The sequence below is a fragment of the Podarcis muralis genome, chromosome 13 (assembly GCF_964188315.1).
Source record: "Podarcis muralis chromosome 13, rPodMur119.hap1.1, whole genome shotgun sequence".
Taxonomy (NCBI): Eukaryota; Metazoa; Chordata; class Lepidosauria; order Squamata; family Lacertidae; genus Podarcis; species Podarcis muralis.
The window spans coordinates 6,446,855-6,468,725 of NC_135667.1; the positions used below are offsets into that span (position 1 = coordinate 6,446,855).

Genomic DNA, 21,871 nt, shown 5'->3' on the forward strand with positions numbered 1-21,871 from the left:
ACGCAGGTGTTTCAAAATCAAATAGCTTCGGTTTGTAGACCGGCTACCCCCGTCTTTAATCAGAGCCTTTTGTTGCCCTGCCCTCATGCAAAATGTGCTGCTTCTCTTGTGCGCCTTAAGTATCTCTTGACCCACAAAACGTATTCACGCGTTTCCTGCACGTGTGAATGCTCTAACTCCTTTGGAATCCTGCCAAACTCGGTGTGCAGAAGCCTAGTGACGCTTTCAGCTAAAAACCCTACCACTCCGTGCCCCAGCCATTGGCTACTTCCTTCCCTGTTCCCTTCATATATTGGCCCCCTATCTCAACTTTTAAATTGTAAGCTCTTCAGGGCAGGGACCTTGCCCTCTCGTGCTCCTTAAAGCACCACACATACTGATGGTGCTGTATTCAGACTATGGCTGTGTACATGGCAGCAGCTTAAAACACAGCAAGGTTGACTCTCATTTGTACACTGCCTTGCACACTGGATATGAAATTCATTCTGGGCATGCTCAGCAGCTGCCTCCGATGTACACACCTCCGCTTACCTGCAAAGTGAACACAACGTTCGTTCTCAATTGGATGTGACCCGGTTTGAGGGACAGTGCGTCAAACAAGTATTTCTCAAGATACTGCAGGATCGATATGGATTGAGGCTAACATCATCATCATCATAATTTATTTGTACCCCACCCACGGCCCAAGGGAAATTGGCTTGCAAGTTAAACAGGGCTAGGAACCAAGTTTTATCAGCCGGCCTTATGTAAACCTCTGCAATTGTCATTTAAAGATACAGTAACCTTATTGCAGAAAATATAAGAAGCTGAAGTATAGTGTTCACCCTGTCGTGCCTTTATATTTTAGAATAATGTGTTGTTAATTTTGTTTAATTATAAAAGTGTGCCTGACTGGTTCTGCGCCACGTCAATAATACTGCAGCTACTAACTCAGCATTTCATACTGGTTTGATGTTGGTGTTGTGGACGTGTCTGCAACACACTTTGAAAATTCATCGTACATGGTAGATACACACCAACCTACTGAATACTCTCCATTAGCATGGGACCTTGCACATGCCATTGATTTAAAACGCTCATTTCCATTTATTTGTTGATATTTTTATTCTCATTCGTGTTTGTTATTAACAGAATAATGTGCATTTGATTTGATTGGGTGTGTGTTAAAAAATAAAAAATTAAGCTGCAGTCAAATAGCGAGCTCACACTCCAAGTTTCTTTCCAGTTGCTGCCTCACTTCTGGTTGAAATTCCACCAGTAAAAGTGTAGCCATACCTAATTTTCCTTCTTTTCTGCCCTCCTTGCTTACTTTCCCCAACACCCCCCTGAAAGACTGTCACTTCTACCAGGGATGGAGGGGAAGAAATATAAAACCCCATTAATCATTTGCATATGTTAATTCCCTGAAATGTAAGCAAAGTGTATTCAGAACAGAGGGGGTGATTCTCCCAACTGTAACCCACATATAGGAATGTAAAGAAGAGGGGGAAAATTAAAATTATAACACTGAGCACCAGTTAAAACAACAACAACCACCCACCATATCTGATAACCAGCAGGCGGAATTATTTGCTGTAACAGACTCACATGGCTGTTTGGTGAGTGAGGACTCACGTCATGTAACTCACTTCTCTCATCAGACATCCCAATATGTGTAATAGGCGAAAAGCTGCCTTGTTGCGTGCAAAAACCTCCTCTAGCTATTGGCTGCACTGCTGTGATGTCACTCAATGTTCACGGAAATTCTAAATGCTCCGGTGGGGAATGTTAGCAATCGAATGTTGAGACAGACAGAGCAGGTTAGGTAAACAGTGTCCTAGCTGAATTCTGAAGAAGGTCGATGGTGGAGTAATGGCCACGGGGAACCGAAACCTTGACCAAATATAAAACCAAAGGCGGGCAACAAGTTTAACTTGAGTAGCATATTTTAGCCCACAAAGGATGCTGTTCTTATCTCACGTGTCCTAACAACAGCCCTGCGGGGTAGGTGAGGCTGAGAGTAGTTTTATCCAAGGCTCTGGCATGAGCAACGTAATGAAGGAAAGATTCGATTCAGCGTCTCCCCAGTCCAGGACCAGAACTCTCTCTGGCTGGTGTCTGATGGGTGGGTGAACTATAAAGTTTGACTCTGAGTTGTTAATTTACCCAAAAGCCAACATGGGCGTACAGTATAAGTCTTCTGGAGAAGGCTGACTTGTTTGCTCGGGAATTTAATTGTCCCACACCTACTTGGCAGACAACTACTTTCTGGGGAACGAGCAAATCTGAAGTTGGGTAGAACCATTTTTTTTGGTATGGAACGGTTGCTGTGCTGGAGATGATGGTGGAGATTGAGTAATAAGGCTCGTTGGGCTTTCAGAAAACGGACTGGGCCGAGTTGCCATCATGCCGTGAAACGTTCTGACTTCGCAGCCCCCAGAACACACACAGAGAGAGGATCCAAGCTCCAAATGGGTGTTGCCCGCTTCAGTTACAAAATTTGAAAGGCAGGCAACGAAATTATGGTTTTGGGAATGAGCTTGATGGTTTAGTCGCATTCCGCCTCACACACCCCATTCGCAGGTTTGAAGCTAGATAAGTGTGGGGATCAGAGGCTGAGTGTACAAAGTGCAACTCTGGTAAACTTGGAACCGAAACAGCAATTGGCGTCTTGGGCTAAAAAAAAAAAAAACCCAGAGGAGGGGAGGGTACTCCTGCTTGTGGATCCCGCCCACCACAGGGCCATCTGATTGGCTGCTGTGAGAACAGGATGCTGGAGGAGATCAGCCACTGGCGTGATCCAGCAGGCTCTCCTTACATTCTTGTGGACATTTGAAGTGCAAAAATTTGCTCTCCAGCGCGGAAGAACCCTCGAAACCTTTCCCCCCATTTCCTGATTTACAAACCATAAATCCAGCGGGAAGCACCACATATTGGGTGGTTAAAGTATGATGTTGTCAAATGCCCTACAATATCTTACGGGCCTCATGAGATTGGTCCCTTATGTGTGATGTTCAAGTAAGCCAATGTAAAGGAGGTCCGAAAGAGGGGGAAATGTGGGTTTAAACAGCCAAGGGGTTTTGGGGAGGAAGGGCAGGCGTTGGCATGAAACCTCACGCCAGCTAAAAAGATCGCGGAACGGATTCCCGAGGGAGCATAGTACATTCATAGGAGCCACGTAAGCTCAGTGGCGTGTGTGCTAAGAGGTCCCCGGGATGAATCCTGGCATCCCTCGCTGATCAGCAAAGGCTTCTCTCCAAGGGCTCTCAAAAGCAACTAACTGTCGGTGGATAAGATAAGGCTAACGGGTCAGACTAAGGCAGCATCATAAGTTTGTTTATCAACCGAAAGAAATAGGAGGAGAGGCTAGGCAAATTCATGGATGTGGCCTCCGCTGTGTTCCAGTTGGTGTCAAGTGTTAGCAATGGCCTAGAAGCAATGGATTAGCACTTACTTGTTCAGGTCTCTCACTGGAGGCTTCTAAGTAGTTTGGATGGCTATCTGTCAGGGATTTTGAGCTGGGACTCCTGCGTTGCAGGGGGGTTGGACTAGATGACCCTTGGGGTCCCTACAGTTCTCTGATTCAGTTAGAGCTACCATCTAGGAAGGCTGGTCCTGAGGTTCTACTAAGGCAGGGGTGGCGAAAGGGGAGCCACTTCAGACATTGCAGGACCCCAACCCCCATAAGCCGCAGCCGGTGTGACCAATGGCCAGGGATGATGGGAGTTGTAGTCCAGCAAAATTTGAAGGGGCAAAAGCTTCTCAGCGTTAAAGACATGACTTCTCCTTTGAAGACCTATTGGCAGTACAGCTTCCGCTGCACCCTGGCTGGCGAACAACTGGTTCCACATCCGTAACCCAAAGCTGCGTTAGAGGCAGCAAGTTAAGATTTGAGGACGTGCCGCAAGCTAGCCTGGGGTGTCCCTTTCCCCAAAAGGCTTTCCATCATCTTTTTTTGCAATGTAAAAGTCTTTCTCTAGAAGGAGGGAAAGGCATTCTACGCAAGGTCAAGAGCCATTCGAGAAGAAAGATGGCACACAGACACGGAACGTAGACCCAAACGAGAAGCAACGGGCAGCTGGTGGAACAAGATGGCGGGTCACTTCCACCCTACAACCAGAGGAGGATAGTGGCAAAGGAAAGGGGAAGCAAAGCAGATCAAGAAAATAAAGAAAGCAGTATGCGCGGCTCATGTTTCCTAGGAGGCAAGATGGCCGCCTCATGGCCAAGGAAACAAGATGGCCGTCTCCTGAATGGCCAGAGAGGCGTAGCTGGAAAGAAGTGGGGAAGGGACATTTTGTAAACAAGCTCCCTGTCATCTCCTCCATCTCCCACAGGAGGTGCAGGGTGTGTGTCTTTGGTCTCTTTTTCCCCGGAGAGCAGGTGTGTTCCCTTTCCAGGTGCCTCACATCTTCTTCACCCGGGCTTCCAAGGCTTCCAGTTCCTTCATCACTTCCTTGGGCAGGTCCTCGTTCACTTGTTCCGTCAGGTACTGCCTCACTTCCCTCACTTCTTGTTCCCAGAATTCCTTGGGCAGTGAGAAAAGCTCCTGGTAGTTCACCTTGCTGAGGCCTGTCAGGTCTAAGGCGCCATCTTTGGGGACGTAGCCAATGGGCGTCTCCTTGGCGCTCTCCTCTCCGTCGACGCGGCGGAAGATCCAGTCGAGGACCCGGGAGTTCTCCCCGAAGCCCGGCCACAAGAAGTTCCCGGCCGCATCCTTCCGGAACCAGTTGACATGGAAGATCTTGGGAAGGCGGACTCCCTTATGGCCCTCCATGCTCAGCCAGTGCTCCAGATAGCGGCCAAAGTTGTAGCCGAAGAACGGGCGCATGGCGAAGGGGTCGTGCATGATGACCTTGCCTGGAACGATTTGGGGAGGGAGGGGAGCAGGGATAGGATACCTTAAACAAGTGTGCATACGCCTCAGGTTATACTAAGCTTCGTAAAGCTGTCTCTGAAGTAAAACTTCCCTGTTTCCATATATTTTACTCCTCAGGGTACATATCTCGCTGCTCCTTCGTAATAGACGGCTGCTGGTTTTATTATTGTTAGTAATACAGTGGTACCTCAGTTTTCGATCATCTCTGTTGATGAATGATTTGGAACCCGAACGCTGAAAATCCGGAAATAAATGCTTCCGTTTTCGAACACGCCTCGGAAGTTGAACGGCTTCCGCTGAGCTTTCTTTCAATTTTCTCCATTGAATTTGCAGGCCGAACTTTGCGCCTCGAATGTTTCGGAAATCAAACGGTCTTCCGGAACGGATTACGTTCGAAAACCGAGATACCACTGTAATTGATGGCACTGAAAATGCTTGCTATATTTGATATGAAATGAACTCAGTGAATTATTTGGATTGTCATACTGAAACCATCTGGCGCTCGAATGTTGCTACGTTTTTGTTGTGTTGTGAACCGCCCCAGGGCATATTTCTACGGAAAAGCAGTATACAAGTTGAATATATGAATAAAAAAATAATAAGTATCTCTCAGCTCTGGAGCAATGCTCAAGCATGGGGTCATCCATGTGCCCTGCTGATGTTGTGAACTCCCATCTGCCTGGCCAATGGTCAGGGTGATGGGAATTGTGATGCAGGGACATCTGGCAGATTGGCTACACCTGTTTTAGGCTACCTGCTTGCTGTCTTTGCCTTGTACCTCAGCCTGTACCTCAGCCTGTGCTCTGACACCTCGCCTTTCGGTTTAGACTTGGACCGTGCACCTATCATAGGCCCACTACTGCCAGTCTGCCAGTCTCTGGCTCCACCAATTACAAAGGTTTAAAGCCGGAGTTGAGAATATTCAGGCCTCTCTATCTGGCCCTCAGACTCTCCCTATAATAATCCTAATAATTTCTTTCTTATACCCTGCCCGTCTGGAATGCGTTGCCCCAGCTACTATGAGCGGCTTCCAGCCAAAATGCAGAAAAAGTCACACATTAAAATCTTCCGGAAACAGGGCTGCCTTCAGATGTCTACCGAAAATTACATTGACATCTGACGGGAGGGCAGTTCCACAGGGAGGCGCCACTACAAAGGTACATTTCTCAGTTGTTGCTCGTCTGGCCTTGCCAATTACTGGTGCAAAGGCCCCAGAATCCTGCCTGGGTGGGAATGTCTCCCTTTTGCTGAAAAATTATCCCCACCCTTCATTTAAACGTACAGTGGTACCTTGGTTTAAGTACTTAATTCGTTCCGGAGGTCTGTTCTTAACCTGAAACTGTTCTTAACCTGAAGCACCACTTTAGGTAATGGGGCCTCCTGCTGCTGCCGTGCCGCCAGAACACGGTTTCTGTTCTCATCCTGAAGCAAAGTTCTTAACCCGAGGTACTATTTCTGGGTTAGTGGAGCCTGTAACCTGAAGCGTATGTAACCCGAGGTACCACTATACAATGGCCTTGGTTCCATTACCCAAGGTGGGCAGGCAGGTCTTCCCTGGACTTTAGCCCTTGAGATGCAACCAGATCTAAATAGAAAACAGATCCACCAAGGTCCAGAGAGTCCTCACCTTTGTGTTCAGCGGCTGCGGTGGATTCCGATCTCATTGCGCTGCCCACGAAGACGCCGTGACGCCAGTTGAAGGCTTCATACACCAGGGGCACGCCTGTGGGGGAAATCAGTTTAGCGGGTGGGGTCCCTCAGAGAGGAGGGTCGCTCAGTGGGTGCCCACACTCTGGGAGGAGGAGCAGGAGGCTAGGGAGCTTACCTGCAGGTCTCCTGCCCCCAAAGATGATGGCATCGATAGGGACCCCCTTGGGGGACTCCCAGTCCGGGTCCATGATAGGGCACTGGCGTGCTGGCGCGCAGAAGCGTGAGTTAGGGTGGGCAGCCGGCCCCGCGTCACCTTGGCAGGAAGAGAAGGGGAAAGTTCAGGTTACCGGGCCCCATGCGCTCCCCATTCCCCGCTTTGTTCTGCGCGGCTACCCAGAATCCTTTGCAAACAAGCCGCCCATCCTTGCCTGGTTTCCAAGGCTTGCCCTGCCAGGTGCTGATGGTCACCCCCGCGGGGATCATCTGGTCGATGCCCTCCCAGTAGACTCCCCCTTCGCTGGTCTCGGCCACGTTGGTGAAAATGGTGTTCCGCTGGATGGTGTGCATGGCGTTGGGGTTGGTTCTGGTGGACGTGCCGGGCGCCACCCCAAAAAAGCCGTTCTCGGGGTTGATGGCCCGCAAGCGGCCTACGCGTGAGAGGGGAGAAGATAATGAGCCGCAGAAAATTCTGCTCCGGATCCCAGGGCCTCTTCTTGAGCCTCTATTTCCCCAGGCTTCCTTCTCTCCTTCACACGAGGAGCCGCTGTCTCTGCACAAGCTTCTCTCTTTCCACCCACCAAATCCGCCATTCCTGAAGGAGCATCTCCACCTCCATTGTTCTGCCCGGACACTGAGGTCCAGTGCCGAGGGCCTTCTGGCGGTTCCCTTGCTGCGAGAAGCCAAGTTGCAGGGAACCAGGCAGAGGGCCTTCTCGGTGGTGGCGCCCTCCCTGTGGAACGCCCTCCCATCAGATGTCAAGGAAATAAACAACTACCTGACTTTTAGAAGGCATCTGAAGGCAGCCCTGTTTAGGGAAGCTTTTAATGTTTAATAGACTATTGTATTTTAATATTCTGTTGGAAGCCGCCTAGAGAGGCTGGGGAAACCCAGATGGGTGGGGTATAAATAATAAATAAATTATTATTGTTATTATTATTATTATTATTCCCCTTTGAGCCATCTTAAGACTGGGGAGGTTGGGTGATCTGACCTCCCCATCTGCAGACAGGATGAGCGACAGACTACCTGGGAAATTAGGGGTGGCAGTACCTCAATCCTGGGGGCCAAATAGGCTTTCTGCCTGGCCCTCTTTAGGCCACACCCTCTCTCAGCTGGCCACACCTCTTACCAGCTTGCTATGCCCTCAGAGCGGTTTAACTGTCCTGACAGTAGCTTTGTAGCTTTGTGACATTGACCTCCTACTGCCTCTCAGCACCCTTAGCAAAACGACAGTTCCCATAATTCTTTGGGGAGAAGCCATGATGGTTTGAACTACTTTAAATGTCGGGTGTGAAGGTGGCCAAGGCCCACAACCTGGAGTTAGTACCTTTTCTGTGTACTTTTCCAACCTGAGGGGCCACATTCTCCTCTGAGCAACCGCACAAGGGCCACCTGCCCGTGGTGGGCGGGGCCAGGGGCAAAAGTAGGCGGAGCACCAGATGTAAATATCACCTTGGAAGCCAGAGGTGTTGTCAGTCGGCCTGAAGAGATGTGTGTATGCCCTGGGGATAGTTCCAAGGGCCACACAGCGATGCCTGAAGGGCCACATTCTCACCCTTACGAAGCGTATTTATTTTTTCCCATTTTTATCCCACTCTTCAAGGAACTCGGGAGAGGGTATACCAGCTCCCAGTCCCGTAACTTTTATCCATACAACCCTGTGTGGTAGGGTTAGTCACAGAGAGAGGGGGAGAGAGTGAAACTGGACAAAGGTCATTCAGTGATCTTTGCAGGCGAGCGGAGATTTGAACGCAAGTCCCCTCATTCCGGCAAGCTAACCACTGCACCGTACTGCCTCTCGTGACACAGCAAGCATGCTGAGCCCTGCTCCTCTCATTTGGATCCAAACTCACCGTCATTGTCGAACTTCATCCACGCAATGTCGTCCCCCACGCACTCCACCCTCCAGCCGGGAAGTGTGGGGTTCATCATGGCCAAGTTGGTCTTTCCGCAGGCGCTGGGAAAGGCTGCGGCCACATACTTCTTCTTCCCCTCTGGGTTTGTGAGTCCCAGGATCTGGAAGGGGGAAATCAGCAACACGTAAATGTCTCAGGAGACGCACAGGGAGAGGAAGGTGATGCGCAGACGCCCAAACACCAGAGACCTACGCACTGGCAACGGAACCCAAATTTTAGACGAGTTTCTTGTTTTAAGAAATCTAAGCCAACTTTAGGATACAGTGGTGCCTCGCAAGACGAAATTAATTCGTTCTGCGAGTTTTTTCGTCTTGCGATTTTTTTCGTCTTGCAAAGCACGGTTTCGGGAAAGTTTTGGAAAAGCTTCAAAAATCACCAAAGTCTTCAAAAACCTCAAAAAAGGCTACCACACCGCATTCTGAGTTGCTCCTCGAAGTCAAGTCGCAACTGTATTAACGGTGTTAAGAAAAAGGAAACAAACTTGCAAGACGTTTCCGTCTTGCGAAGCAAGCCCATAGGGAAAATCGTCTTGCGAAGCAGCTCAAAAAAACCTTTCGTCTTGCCATTTTTTTGTCTTGCGAGGCATTCGTCTTGCGAGGTACCACTGTACATGCAATCAGATATTTGCAGTGAAGGCTGTTTGCGTCATAAAGCCTAGTGTGGTTTAAACTTTAATGAGACATTTCCATGTGCTCTTTCCTAGTTTTCTGGCGCAGCAGGTCAGGAAATTCAACAGATGATGCTTTTATAGCACAGAGAGGCAGCAGGGGTAGATCGTCATCTGTTGAATTTCTGCCTGTCACACAATGTCTAAACACAGAGAAGCCTCCCCCCCCCTTTTTTTTTAAGGAAGGAACTTTGGTTTCGCAATGAAACATAAAAGTAACAGAATGCATTGTAATAAATGCCAATCCAAAGCCATTATTTTACACTAGCCTTCCCCCATCCTGGTTGGGGCTTTTGTAGTCCAAAGGATCTGGAGAGCACCAGGTCGGGGGAAGCTGTTTGTCTAAACACCTGCCGAGTCTTTGATAAGAGGGTTATCCGAAGCAACTCTTTAAAATGGCTCAACCAGAAGCAATGGATTGTTAGGGCCATTTTTAAAAATAATGAAACCTTCACTCAACGCACAAAGGTAAACTGCTCTTCTGGAGAGTTAATGGCGTCCCCCAAATTACCCACGATGCTTTGGAGGCTGTTTAAGCCATGAACACTTATTTTGCAGCAAAAATCCTCACAAGTTTTCCCACAAGGCTTTGCACTTACACACCCGCCGTCGTGGGTCCCCTCGACTGCCCTTCCACCTGGGCCAATGCCCTCTGGGTCCTGACGAAAGACCTAAAAAATTCACCTCCGCCCCCCCCCTTCCCTTCCATGCGTCAGACCCATCCTCGCACATTTGGGATTTCAGCAGTCCTCTGCCACTCATTAACCAATTAATATTTGCTCGTTAAATATCCCCCTGAGGCAATGTAAACACCCCGCTGTCCTTTGGCCTTGCTCCCAAGCCCCACATCCCTTCCCCAGTCTTGGCTATCAAGCCCCGGCTGAACCCAAACTGAATAATATCCCAGGCTCCCAGAACCCTTTGCAGGAAATCCATTGCGCCACTGCCACCCGGCATGCGAGACTGAACCCGCAAAGTCAGGATACGGCCCCGGGGCTCCGTAAAGAGGAGCCAAGAGTGCCTCTGAGCATGTACAGACAATGAAACTGTGGAGGGAATTTAGCCACTGACTCCCGGTTCCCCTCATCCTTCCCCGCCAGGCCTGCCTCTTCACAAACTATCTTCACCAGCTCTGTTCACAAACCATCCCTCTCACCAGCATATGCTCTGCCAGCCAGCCCTCGTCTTTGGCAATGCAAGAGGCGATGCGCAAGGCAAAACATTTCTTGCCCAGGAGGGAGTTGCCCCCGTAGCCGCTGCCGAAGGAGACAATTTCTCGGCGTTCTGGGACATGCGCTATGAGGGTCTTCTCGGGGTTGCATGGCCAGTTGTTCACCAATTCATCTGCATTTGGAGGAGAAAAACCAACGTTGGCAATCTTATGGAAGAATTCCGCACCTGCCTCTGAACAACAGGACTTGGAGGGTGTCCCAGCAGCTGTACTGGGGAGGGGAGTTACTGGTTTGTTTTGTTCCGGTTTTTATTCTGCATTTCGTGGTTTTATCTTGCGGTTTTATGCTGTGAACCGCCCTGAAATCTATGGATAAAGGACGCTATACAAATTTAATACTAATAATAATACTGTAGGAAACTAAGGCCGCATCCACACCCTACATTTAAAGCATTACTATATCCCTTTAATTCTTAAGGAAATCAGCCCTGAGTGCTGATTTTGAATGGATGCTTTTGAATTCTGGTGCTGGAGGAGACTCTTGAGAGTCCCATGGACTGCAAGAAGATCAAACCTCTCCATTCTGAAGGAAATCAGCCCTGAGTGCTCACTGGAAGGACAGGTCCTGAAGCTGAGGCTCCAATACTTTGGCCACCTCATGAGAAGAGAAGACTCCCCGGAAAAGACCCTGATGTTGGGAAAGGTGGAGGGCACAAGGAGAAGGGGACGACAGAGGACAAGATGGTGGGACAGTGTTCTCAAAGCTACCAGCATGAGTTTGACCCAACTGCGGGAGGCAGTGGAAGACAGGAGTGCCTGGCGTGCTCTAGTCCAGGGGGTCACGAAGAGTCGGACACGACTAAACGACTCAACAACATATCGCTTTAAACAGCCATGGCTTCGCCCGGAGAATCCTGGGAGCTGTAGTTTGTCATGGTGCTCTCAGATCAGCCTTCTTCAAATAGTTCTGGATCACAACTCCCATCATCCCTGACCATTGACTAAGGACGGTGGGAATTGTAGTCTGACAAGGCCTGGGGACGCAAGGTTTGAAGTGCGCTGTCTTGGGAGACCCCTTCACAGAGCTACAATTCCCAGAGCTCCCTGTCAAGGGGGTTTGATTGTTAAACCACTCTGGGAACCGTAGCCATGAGAGGGGAATGTGTGTCTCCGAAAGACTCTTAACAAACTACATCTCCCAGAATTCCTTGGGGGGAGCCATGACAGTTCAAAGAGCTATCACAGAGCTTTAAAATGTCTGGTGCCAATGTGACCACACTAAAGCTCCGACTCTTCAAGGATCTTTGTTAGAGCTAAACAAGGATCTCAAAAGAGAAGATAGACAAGGACTGGGAGGTGTTTAAAGGATACTTGCATAACCATATTGAAAAATCAGAACTCCTATTAGAATAAACAAGTTCTGTTATAAATACTGAAATACTAAATAAGATGGATAACAATGTGTAACAGACAAAGAAGTAGAAAATTGGTTTAAAAGTGTGTGAAAGAAAGTAATAGAAGTGGAAAGAAATTGCAATTGAGTAGATTGGAAGTCTAACACAAGGGTGGGGTGAGGGATGGTGGTGGGATAAGGAAGTATCTGTGGGATTGAGTGTGGATATGTATGAATATTTTTAAGGATTGTATGACATGTGTGTTTGTATATTTGTAACATGTATGTATTAATGTTGAATTATTTTAATAATAATAAAAATATTTAAATTAAAAAGAAAATGTGTATCCAAACTGGCCTTTCCCCACACTATCTCTCTCTGCTACTAATAATTTAAGCAGAAGGAAGTCTTTGGCAGAGTTTTTGCACTTCCAGAGGATCTACCGTATTTTTCGCTCTATAAGACGCACCAGACCATAAGACGCACCTAGTTTTTGGAGGAGGAAAACAAGAAAAAAAATATTCTGAATCTCAGAAGCCAGAACGGCAAGAGGGATCGCTGCGCAGTGAAAGCAGCAATCCCTCTTGCTGTTCTGGCTCCTGGGATAGCTGCGCAGCCTGCATTCGCGCCATAAGACGCACAGACATTTTCCCTTACTTTTTAGGAGGGGAAAAGTGAGTCTTATAGAGCAAAAAATACGGTATTCTGCAGGGCTGTCAGCCTAAGGACCCTGCCCCTAATTCCCGCATGGCAGGGGGTTAGACCACATGAACTGGTCCCTCCCAACTCTACAATCCCATGATTTTCATTCCGCTAGCAGCCATTGCAAAACTGACCAAGGCTCAGTGGGGGGAAGCAAGCGGCTGCTTCGAAACCCGAGCCTCGTCCCTAACCATCGGGGGGTCCCGAGAGGGGTGCCCCCCCCACTTCCGAAACCCCAAAGAGGACCCTCTCACCTTCCAGGGGTAAAGGTCGCCCCACCGAATGTAAGCACTTGACAAACTCCCCGTCGCCGAGTGTGCGGAGAGCGGCGGTGCCCATCCGGGTCATGATCCGCATGCTGGCGACCACGTAGGCCGAGTCCGTGAGCTGGATGCCGATCTTGGAGAGGGGCGAGCCGATGGGCCCCATGCTGTAGGGGATGACGTACATGGTGCGGCCTGCGGGAGAGGAGTCACAAAGGAGTCACAGGCGGCAAGGTTACCGATTGCCAAAAATTGGGAAAGCAACAGCATCCCAGCTGAAACAGACTGGTTTCCCAAAATGATGGAATACTTCCATATTGCCGAGCTGACAGGGAGGATAAGAGGAGACATGGTACAAAAAGTGAATAAGGAGTGGACTATGCTGTGGGTTAAACCACATAGCCTAAGACTTGCCAATCAGAAAGTCAGCGGTTCGAATCCCCGCGATGGGGTGAGCTCCCGTTGCTCGGTCCCTGCTCCTGCCAACCTAGCAGTTCGAAAGCACGTCAAAGTGCAAGTAGATAAATAGGTACCGCTCTGGCGGGAAGGTAAACTGCGCTTCCATGCGCTGCTCTAGTTTGCCAGAAGTGGCTTAGTCATGCTGGCCACATGACCCGGAAGCTGTACGCCGGCTCCCTCGGCCAATAAAGTGAGATGAGTGCCGCAATCCCAGAGTTGACCACGACTGGACCTAATGGTCAGGGGTCCCTTTACCTTTTTATCTTTAAGGAATACATCAAAATTTATGTGGAAAAAGTAGAATTTCTGACAGATACGGAGTTGACCCAGAAAATGATTAGAGTGAAAGGAGAGTAAAGTTAAGATAAGAGATTAAAGAAATAATGAAATGCGTTTAAGCTAGTTGGAAAAATAAAGTAGCAGAACAAGAACGGCTGGAAGTCAAGTCACTTGGTGGGTGTCCGTATGGGGCAGGTGTGCAGGTATGTTGATATGTATAGTATAGGTAGGCATTACATAGAGTAGTGTAGGTATGTTTTGGGTTATGAAAATTAGGTAGTGTGTTGCGTACGTGTATTATGTAAATGTATATGCATGTGTTTTATATGTTAATAAAATAAAATATAAAAACAAAAAAACCCAAAGGAGTCATAGGAGGGGAAGGCGCAGGCAGGGGCTCAAACAGAGGCGGGGGCATGGCTCAAGGAAGAGCCATTGGGTCACTGAAGGACGGTTTCGTGGGTGGAGCAAAAGGACAGGCCTATGGACGGCTAGAGGAAAAATAAACTAGGTCCAGGAGGAATTTAGCCCCATTGCTCCACCCAGACACTGAGGTCCAGCTCCAAGGTCCTTCTGGGAGTTCCCTCATTGCGAGAAGTGAGGTTACAGGGAACCAGGCACAGGGCCTTCTCGGTGGTGGCGCCTGCCCTCCCAGCAGATGTCAAGGAGATAAAGAATGACACTTTTAGAAGACACCTGAAGGCAGTTTTTAATGTTTGATGTTTTATTGTGTTTTTATATCTGTTGGGAGCCTCCCAGAGTGGCTGGAGCAATCCTGACAGACGGGAATAATAATAATAATAATAATTTAGCCCAACTCTTCTCAGAAAGCCTCCCTGTCCTATCCACTGTCTATTCTCTCTTTACCTTTCATGCAGCCAGGAAAACGCTCGTCCACTGCTCCCTTGAATGTTTGGGGGTTCATCCAGTTGCCCAGCTGCCCTTTGACCCCCGGCGCAGGAATGGGCACTGTGTCCCTCTGGTTTTCCGTCACAATGACCGTACGGCTCTCCACTCGTGCCACATCCTTGGGGTCGGTCTTGGCTAGCCAGCTACGTGAGAAGACAGAGGGGGAAAGCGAGGTTCGTTCTGTCCCCCCAAAACCTGTGTGTGGCGTAGCCGACCAATGGCAGGATTGTGGCTGCAGTGCCCACATCCCCCGGCCAGTGGCCCCGCAGAGCCACCTCCCAGGATGCTCTGCAGGACATGCGCTGGCCATGCGCTTCCGGGGGCAGCCACCTCCCGCCCTCCAATGCGCTCACCAGTTCTCGTATTTCCCCAATGGCTTGATGACGCCTTCGGACTCCAGGTAGTTCAAGATTTTGACGTTCTCCTTCTCAGTGCCGTCGCAGATGTGGACGCTGTCCGGCTGGCAGAGTCGCACCCCGTGGTCCACAAACTCCTTCACCTGGCTCGAAAGTTTGCCCAGGTCCCCGTGGAGCACCCGTGGGGCATGCGCCCAGCGCACTGGGGCTACAGACCAACATCTGAGAGAGGAGGCTCCAAGGCTGCAAGAAACAGACGCACACAAACAGAGAGAGAGAGAGATCAAGCATGGAGCCACATGACCAGAAGAAAATAAAAAGGAGTGGAGATGGAGGAAACATAGATGGGCATCTCAATTTTCCCAGGACTCTTGTTTTGCCCAGGCCTCTCCCGAGTCCTTATCAGAGCGTTTAAATCGTGCAGAAATAGGTAGAGAGATTCCCCCGGGGGCACCCACAGCCTTCCAAAATGTGCAAATTGTACGCAAGCTTGGGCAGGCAAAAACCGGTGCGTGCGCGACCCGTGAACATGTGTGCCGGAGTTTATGCGCAAAGCCAGACACCTGCGTTCCCCAGAAACTTTAGATGCCGCTGCACAACAGCGCGGGCGCATTTCCGCACAAGAGGCCCCGGCGCCTTCTTCGTTGTTTTCAAATCTGTGCAATAAACAACACATTGGGAATGCAAGATTGGGGTGCGCTTATCTCTACGCGGCCCACGTTTATATGCAAAGTCCCCCCAAAAGTCAGCGTCCCCCCCAAAAAAGCTACCTCCGCCTCAAGGTTGAAACCAAACGTGTTAGACAGGCTGGAACCACACGAGAAAAATGAGGACGTGGAACGAAACAGCTCCATCACCAAAATGAGCGATAATGGGAGTCTAACTTAAATTGCCTTTTGAGAATGGAGAAAAGGTATAGCATAAACGCTGGCAGATTTCCCCACAATGCACAACAGCACCTGGGGCAGGTGAGGAACACTGAGATGAATACTTGTGATGGGTGAAAATCTGAAGGTACCGTATTTTTTGCTCTGTAAGACTCACTTTTCCCCTCCTAAAAAGTAAGGGGAGATGTGTGTGCGTCTTATGGAGCGAATGCAGGCTGCGCAGCTATCCCAGAAGCCAGAACAGCAAGAGGGATTGCTGCTTTCACTGCGCAGCGATCCCTCTTGCTGTTCTGGCTTCTGAGATTCAGAATATTTTTTTTCTTGTTTTCCCCCTCCAAAAACCAGGTGCGTCTTGTGATCTGGGGCGTCTTCTAGAGCGAAAAATACGGTACCTTTCCCTGAGTCAGACCATCGATCCACCTTGCTCCTTATCGTTTACACCGGACAAAAGTGGCTTTCCAGAATTCCAGGCAGGGCTAGAAACTCAGATACATAAACTAGGCAGCGAATGGATCCTTGAATCAGGATTACAGTCGCCAAAACCGAAGATCCATTTGCCATTTTGGGGCTGGACGGCTCTGAAGTCGTATTTCCCAGCATGGCTTTTTGGTTCCCGAAATTCATTCTGATTGTGCAGATAAAACATCGCGGCTGTAATTCGACAGGATGTGTTGCTGGTGCGAGAAAACAAGGCATATCCAAGGGTCCCCAGGCACAGGGGGAGAAGTCAGGCAGCATCCTGGCACCTGGGCATATTCACTCGGCCAGAAGTGGCCAGTAGCCGGGTGCAAAATGCGGCTGGCGAATTTTGAACGCTGGTTTTGGGCAGGGAGTCTTACCTGGAAGGATAGAACCTGGGGTTTTCTGGATGCTCTACCAATGAGCTACGGCCTGTCCCCTATGTGCAAAGCAGCAGGTTGCGGACGGGAGAGGGTGGCACGCATGCCGCCTTGCTGGCAAGCTCCCCTCTCGAAGCGTATTTTCTTTTTAAAAATAAAATGTGGTGTTTGCAAGTTATCAGGAGGTTTGCTCAAGGGTGAAACAACAAGCAGGTGCCCAAACGCCTTTGTCGCCAAGGCAAGCAGGCAAATCCCACTGGCAAAGCCCAGCTCCGTGCCTAACACGAATGTACCATGTGCCACAAAACTCCGTGTGCATGCTCGTGAACTTGCGTGCGTGCGACCAGGGTGACTCTCCTTTCCTCGGCCATTTTTAAGCAGAGGTTGGGCGGCCATTTGTCACGGCTGCTTTTGTCGAGATTCCTGCATCGCGGTGGGTTGGACTAGATGACCCCTGGGTCCCTTCCACCCATAGCTGTCCACTTTTCTCTTTTCTTGCAAGGAATCCTATTCGGAATAAGGGAATTTCCCTTTTAAAAAAGGGGAAACGTTGACAGCTATGCTTCCACCTCTCAGATTCTAGGACAGGCTTCCTCAACCTTCGGCCCTCCAGGTGTTTGGAGACTACAATTCCCATCATCCCTCACCACTGGTCCTGCTAGCTAGGGATCATGGGAGTTGTAGTCCAAAAAAAAAACCACAAAAAAACATCTGAAGGGCTGATGTTGAGGACGCCTGTCCTAGGACAATATCGACAGGTGTGGATCTGTGGACCCTAGACTGTTTGTGAGCATGTACGCACCTCGCTGACCCTTGCACGGGAGATCTGGGGGAAAGGGTTTGCTTCTCTCCCCCCCCCCCGCCCCGGGATTGGCAGAGGACCCACAGCGAGGAACCTTGGCTGGGCTCCAGGCGGCAGGGCAAAGGGCAAAGGGCCAGGCCACACGGTGGCGTGGACTTTCACCCGAGCCAAGGCTCCCGGCGGAGCGGGGGGGGGAGGTCCCGGCCAGGCCCCCAGGTCGGAGGCCTGCCTGCGTGCGGGAACATGTTGTTCCCAGATAGAGGCGCAGGCCCTCCCCGCCTTGCCCCACAGCTCCTATGTGGCATCTCCCCTCTGCCACGGGGAGTTGTCTTAATTAAAAAAGAAAGGGGGGGAGGCAAGCCTAGATCAGATCACAAAAAGTGTGCCACTTTGTCTGCAACTTTGCACGGGGCGGGGGGGGGGGAGAATGAAGGAGACTGGATCCTGCTTCGATCAACCAACAACCTCAGAGGAGAACTCCGGCCCCTAACAGGGGTTTGAACCCGAGACCTTGTGCATGCCCTACCTGTGAGCTACAGCAATTCCTCTCCCCCACTGATTTCCTCCCCAGCCGCTTTGACCCCGACGCTCCGGGGACCAACAGAGTCGTTCTGATTCAATCGGAGAAGGTTCAGCTTTTGCACCTTTCCACCTACCTAACTGCTCGGCCTCTGACAGTACACTTAAAAAAAAAACCAACCCACTGGCCTCAGTTTTCCATCTGTAAAATGGGAACGCTTGATGTGTGTGGCGGGGAAGAAGGGCTGTCTGGCAGACAGGCTACAAGACGTCACAATGGATTGTTCTTGCAGAACACTCCATTCATTGTCTTGTTTTGTTTTGTTTAAAAAAGTGGACACACACCACAAGAATCCTGCGGTGTCGTTTTCCTCTTCCCCCCTGTACCTTTTCCCTTGTGTGTCATGTTTTTCCCCCCCTTTGGGGAGGGGGTTAAATTATAAGCCTGTGGGTAGCGACTGTCTTGTTTTGATTGTATGTAAGCCACCCTGAAGAGCGGGGCGCAAACGCTCTAAATAAACCAACCATGACGGAATATTGCTCCCATTTTACAGGTAAAGGAACTGAGGCACGGAGCAAGAGAGAGAGAGAATGTGACTGACCCAAGGCCACAAAATGACCCTGTGGCAGAGATGGGGCTGGAAGCCGTGCGTGCGACATCCCCACGTTTTAAAATGTGCGTATTCGCTTTACGGCCACCCCCTAGCTGTCGCCGCTGCTCCCCTTTTACAGAGCGGCCCTGTGTGTGTTTTGTTTGTGTGTCCAAAGGCTAAAGAAGGTAGCCAAGGTGAGGTAATCTGGAGCCGGGAGATTGACAGCCATAAAACGGGATGAGTTCAAGCTGGAGGCTTGCACGGAGAGGATGAGACCCAGTGCTGCAACTGGAGATTGCAGCGTGTGTGTGTGTGTGTTTGTTTGCAGGGAGAGAGATCTTCCTGCAACTCTTTAGTACCCGGATTAGTGTCCCAGCCTTGGTTTATCTGGAGGAGGGCAATCGAAGAGGAAATATTAAGAGCTGTTAAAACAAAGCGGAGGTGATTGGGCTCCGGAGGTTTGCTGTTTCCTCTTATGGGTAAAAGGTTGTAGTGGAAGGGTGGGGGGAGGGTGTTTGTGGGTGACGTGGAGAGCAAGAAGCAGGAGGCCGAGGCGGAGGAGAGCCTAACAAACAAGGGTGGCGTTGCCAGAGCACAAGGACCCATCTGTGTCCCCTGGGTGCAAACACTCTGCCTGCAAAGGAAGCAGGGCACCCAAAATTTAGAAGCTCCTTCGCACAATGGGGGTGGGTACAGTTTTAGAGTTCTAACCTCAGAAGGGGGTCCACATTTGCATCTTAGACAGGGGCACAGACAAGGAAGGGAGACAGACAGAATAAAGAGAGGGGGGGCATCTCTAAAGGAGATACAGGCAGGATCATCAAATCTCAAGAAATGGAAGGGACGCGGGGGGGGGGGCAGTGTGATCTTGTCCAAACCCCTTGCAATATTCAGCTATGTGTCAGGAAGGGATACCTGAGCACAGTTGGGAAGGGACAGGAGGCCTCGCTTGACGGAAGCAAACGGCTCCCAACGTCTTATACCCATTTCACAGAACGTGCAAACTGAGGCTGGACTTCTCTTCACCCCCAGGGAGACAGTCCCGTTCTTACCCCAGTCACATGAAGTAAGCGGAGCTTTGCGTTGCATTTTTTCTGAATGGCATCACGTTATTCTAAAAATCACATGCAGATTATTATGGAATATAAACACACCAGGGAGGAGGGGCATGTTTGTTCGCTTTTTGCAAGGGTATTTGTCTCCCCATATTCTGCCCGCCCGCCTGCCCCCCAATTAAGCGAACCCCTCTCCTCCAGGACCACCCCAAAGAAGAGTAGGGTGCAAAGCAATCGCTATGGGGTGGGCGGAAGGCTGAGACCTCCAACACCCTTCGAAGCGAAGGTCATTCCCTTGAACCCCATGAGATCTGCCGAAAAGATTGAAGCAGGAGTTGGGGGGCCAAGGATGGGATGGGGGGTGGAAAGAGAGAGAGGGTTGGAGAGGCGAGATCGCGGAGGCTGGAGACTGGGGAAGAAAGGGGAAGGGGGTTCAGCGTTGCACTGAAACGGGGGTGGGGGGTCAGGGAGAGTCAGAAGTGGGGTGCAGGCAGAGGGAGTCGAGGGGGCCACGGCGTGCTCACCCCAGGATCCGCGTGTAAGGCGCCGGCATCGCGTCCCCCCTTCCCGCAGCCCCCTCGCAGCGCAGGGTGGACCCAGGCGTCCGGGCGCCCGATTTAAAGAGGAAGGGGGAGGAGACCCACGTCCTGGCCCGCCCCATAGGCTGCTGGGGGACGGGCCCCCCGCCCGCCCCGCTCCTCCTCCTCCTCCGTCCTCCTCTCCACGTTGCCGCCGCCTGCAAACGGGCATGATGTAAGAGCCGCCCGCAATTGCCAGGAAGGGCCGCGGAGGGAGAGACAGCGCTTGACTCCAAGCCCTGCAACGGGGAGTCAGGGCACGAAGGGGTTAAGAGCGCGGAGGAAGCTGCCAGGCCAGGCGCGACTAGGTCACGCCCCCTCCCCCCCCCAAAAAAAAGGAAAATCAGGGCTTTCTGTTTTATTTTTGCAGTCCGCCCTCTGAGATCATCATGGACTTGGAAGGGAGCCGAGGGTCATCTAGTCCAACCCCGTGCAATGCAAGAATTCTGCCCAAAAGCTGGCCCTGCCTGGGCTCGAACCGCCAGCCTTCTGGTTGACAGCCAGGCACACTGACCCAATGGGCCTCAGAGGTCTGAACTTTGCTCCGGCTCAGACCATGAAAGTGGCTCACAAGGCGTTTTTGTGTCTCTAGAACTGGGTTTCCGGAATTCGGGTCTCCGGTTGTTTTTGGACTGCAAGTCCCATCACCCTGACCACTGGTCTTGCTAGTTGGGGATGATGGGAGTTGTAGTCCGAAAACAGTTGGAGACGCAAAGTTGGGGAAACCTGCTCTGGACTAATAACTCTGTTGTTGTTGTTTAGTCGTTTAGTCGTGTCCGACTCTTCGTGACCCCCTGGACTAGAGCACGCCAGGCACTCCTGTCTTCCACTGCCTCCCGCAGTTTGGTCAAACTCATGCTGGTAGCTTCGAGAACACTGTCCAGCCATCTCGTCCTCTGTTGTCCCCTTCTCCTTGGGCCCTCCATCTTTCCCAGCATCAGGGTCTCTTCCAGGGAGTCTTCTCTTCTCATGAGGTGGCCAAAGTCTTGGAGCCTCAGCTTCACGATCTGTCCTTCCAGTGAGCACTCAGGGCTGATTTCCTTCAGAATGGAGAGGTTTGATCTTCTTGCAGTCCATGGGACTATCAAGAGTCTCCTCCAGCACCATAATTCAAAAGCATCAATTCTTCGGCGATCAGCCTTCTTTATGGTCCAGCTCTCACTTCCATACATCACTACTGGGAAAACCATAGCTTTGACTATACGGACCTTTGTTGGCAAGGTGATGTCTCTGCTTTTTAAGATGCTGTCTAGGTTTGTCATTGCTTTTCTCCCAAGAAGCAGGCGCCTTTTAATTTCGTGACTGCTGTCACCATCTGCAGTGATCAGGGAGCCCAAGAAAGTAAAATCTCTCACTGCCTCCATTTCTTGCCCTTCTATTTGCCAGGAGGTGATGGGACCAGTGGCCATGATCTTGGTTTTTTTGATGTTAAGCTTCAAACCATATATTGCGCTCTCCTCTTTCACCCTCTTTAATTCTTTAATTCCTCCTCACTTTCTGCCATCAAGGTTGTGTCATCTGCATATCTGAGACTGTTGATATTTCTTCCGGCAATCCTAATTCCAGTTTGGGATTCATCCAGCCTAGCCTTTCGCATGATGAATTCAGCATATAAGTTAAATAAGCAGGGAGACAATATACAGCCTTGTCGTACTCCTTTCCCAATTTTGAACCAATCAGTTGTTCCACTTAGGTACATTTAAACTCGTTTCTGTAACCGCAATGGGTTGAACTAGATGACCCTCCCAACTCTAC

At 50.3% G+C, this 21,871-nt stretch overlaps 1 protein-coding gene across 1 annotated transcript; it reads right to left on the bottom strand.

The window, feature by feature from the left end:
• Nucleotides 1–1,085: 1,085 nt before the first annotated feature.
• On the bottom strand, nt 1,086–20,200 carry PCK2 (phosphoenolpyruvate carboxykinase 2, mitochondrial). Its single transcript, XM_028703826.2, has 10 exons — nt 20,063–20,200; nt 14,841–15,086; nt 14,446–14,630; nt 12,832–13,035; nt 10,467–10,654; nt 8,581–8,743; nt 6,937–7,155; nt 6,684–6,821; nt 6,486–6,581; nt 1,086–4,839 (listed from the first exon to the last, which is right to left on the bottom strand). Exons 1-10 carry the CDS (start codon nt 20,197–20,199, stop codon nt 4,385–4,387), a joined length of 2,031 nt encoding a protein of 676 aa, XP_028559659.2. The 5' UTR covers nt 20,200; the 3' UTR covers nt 1,086–4,384.
• Nucleotides 20,201–21,871: the final 1,671 nt, after the last annotated feature.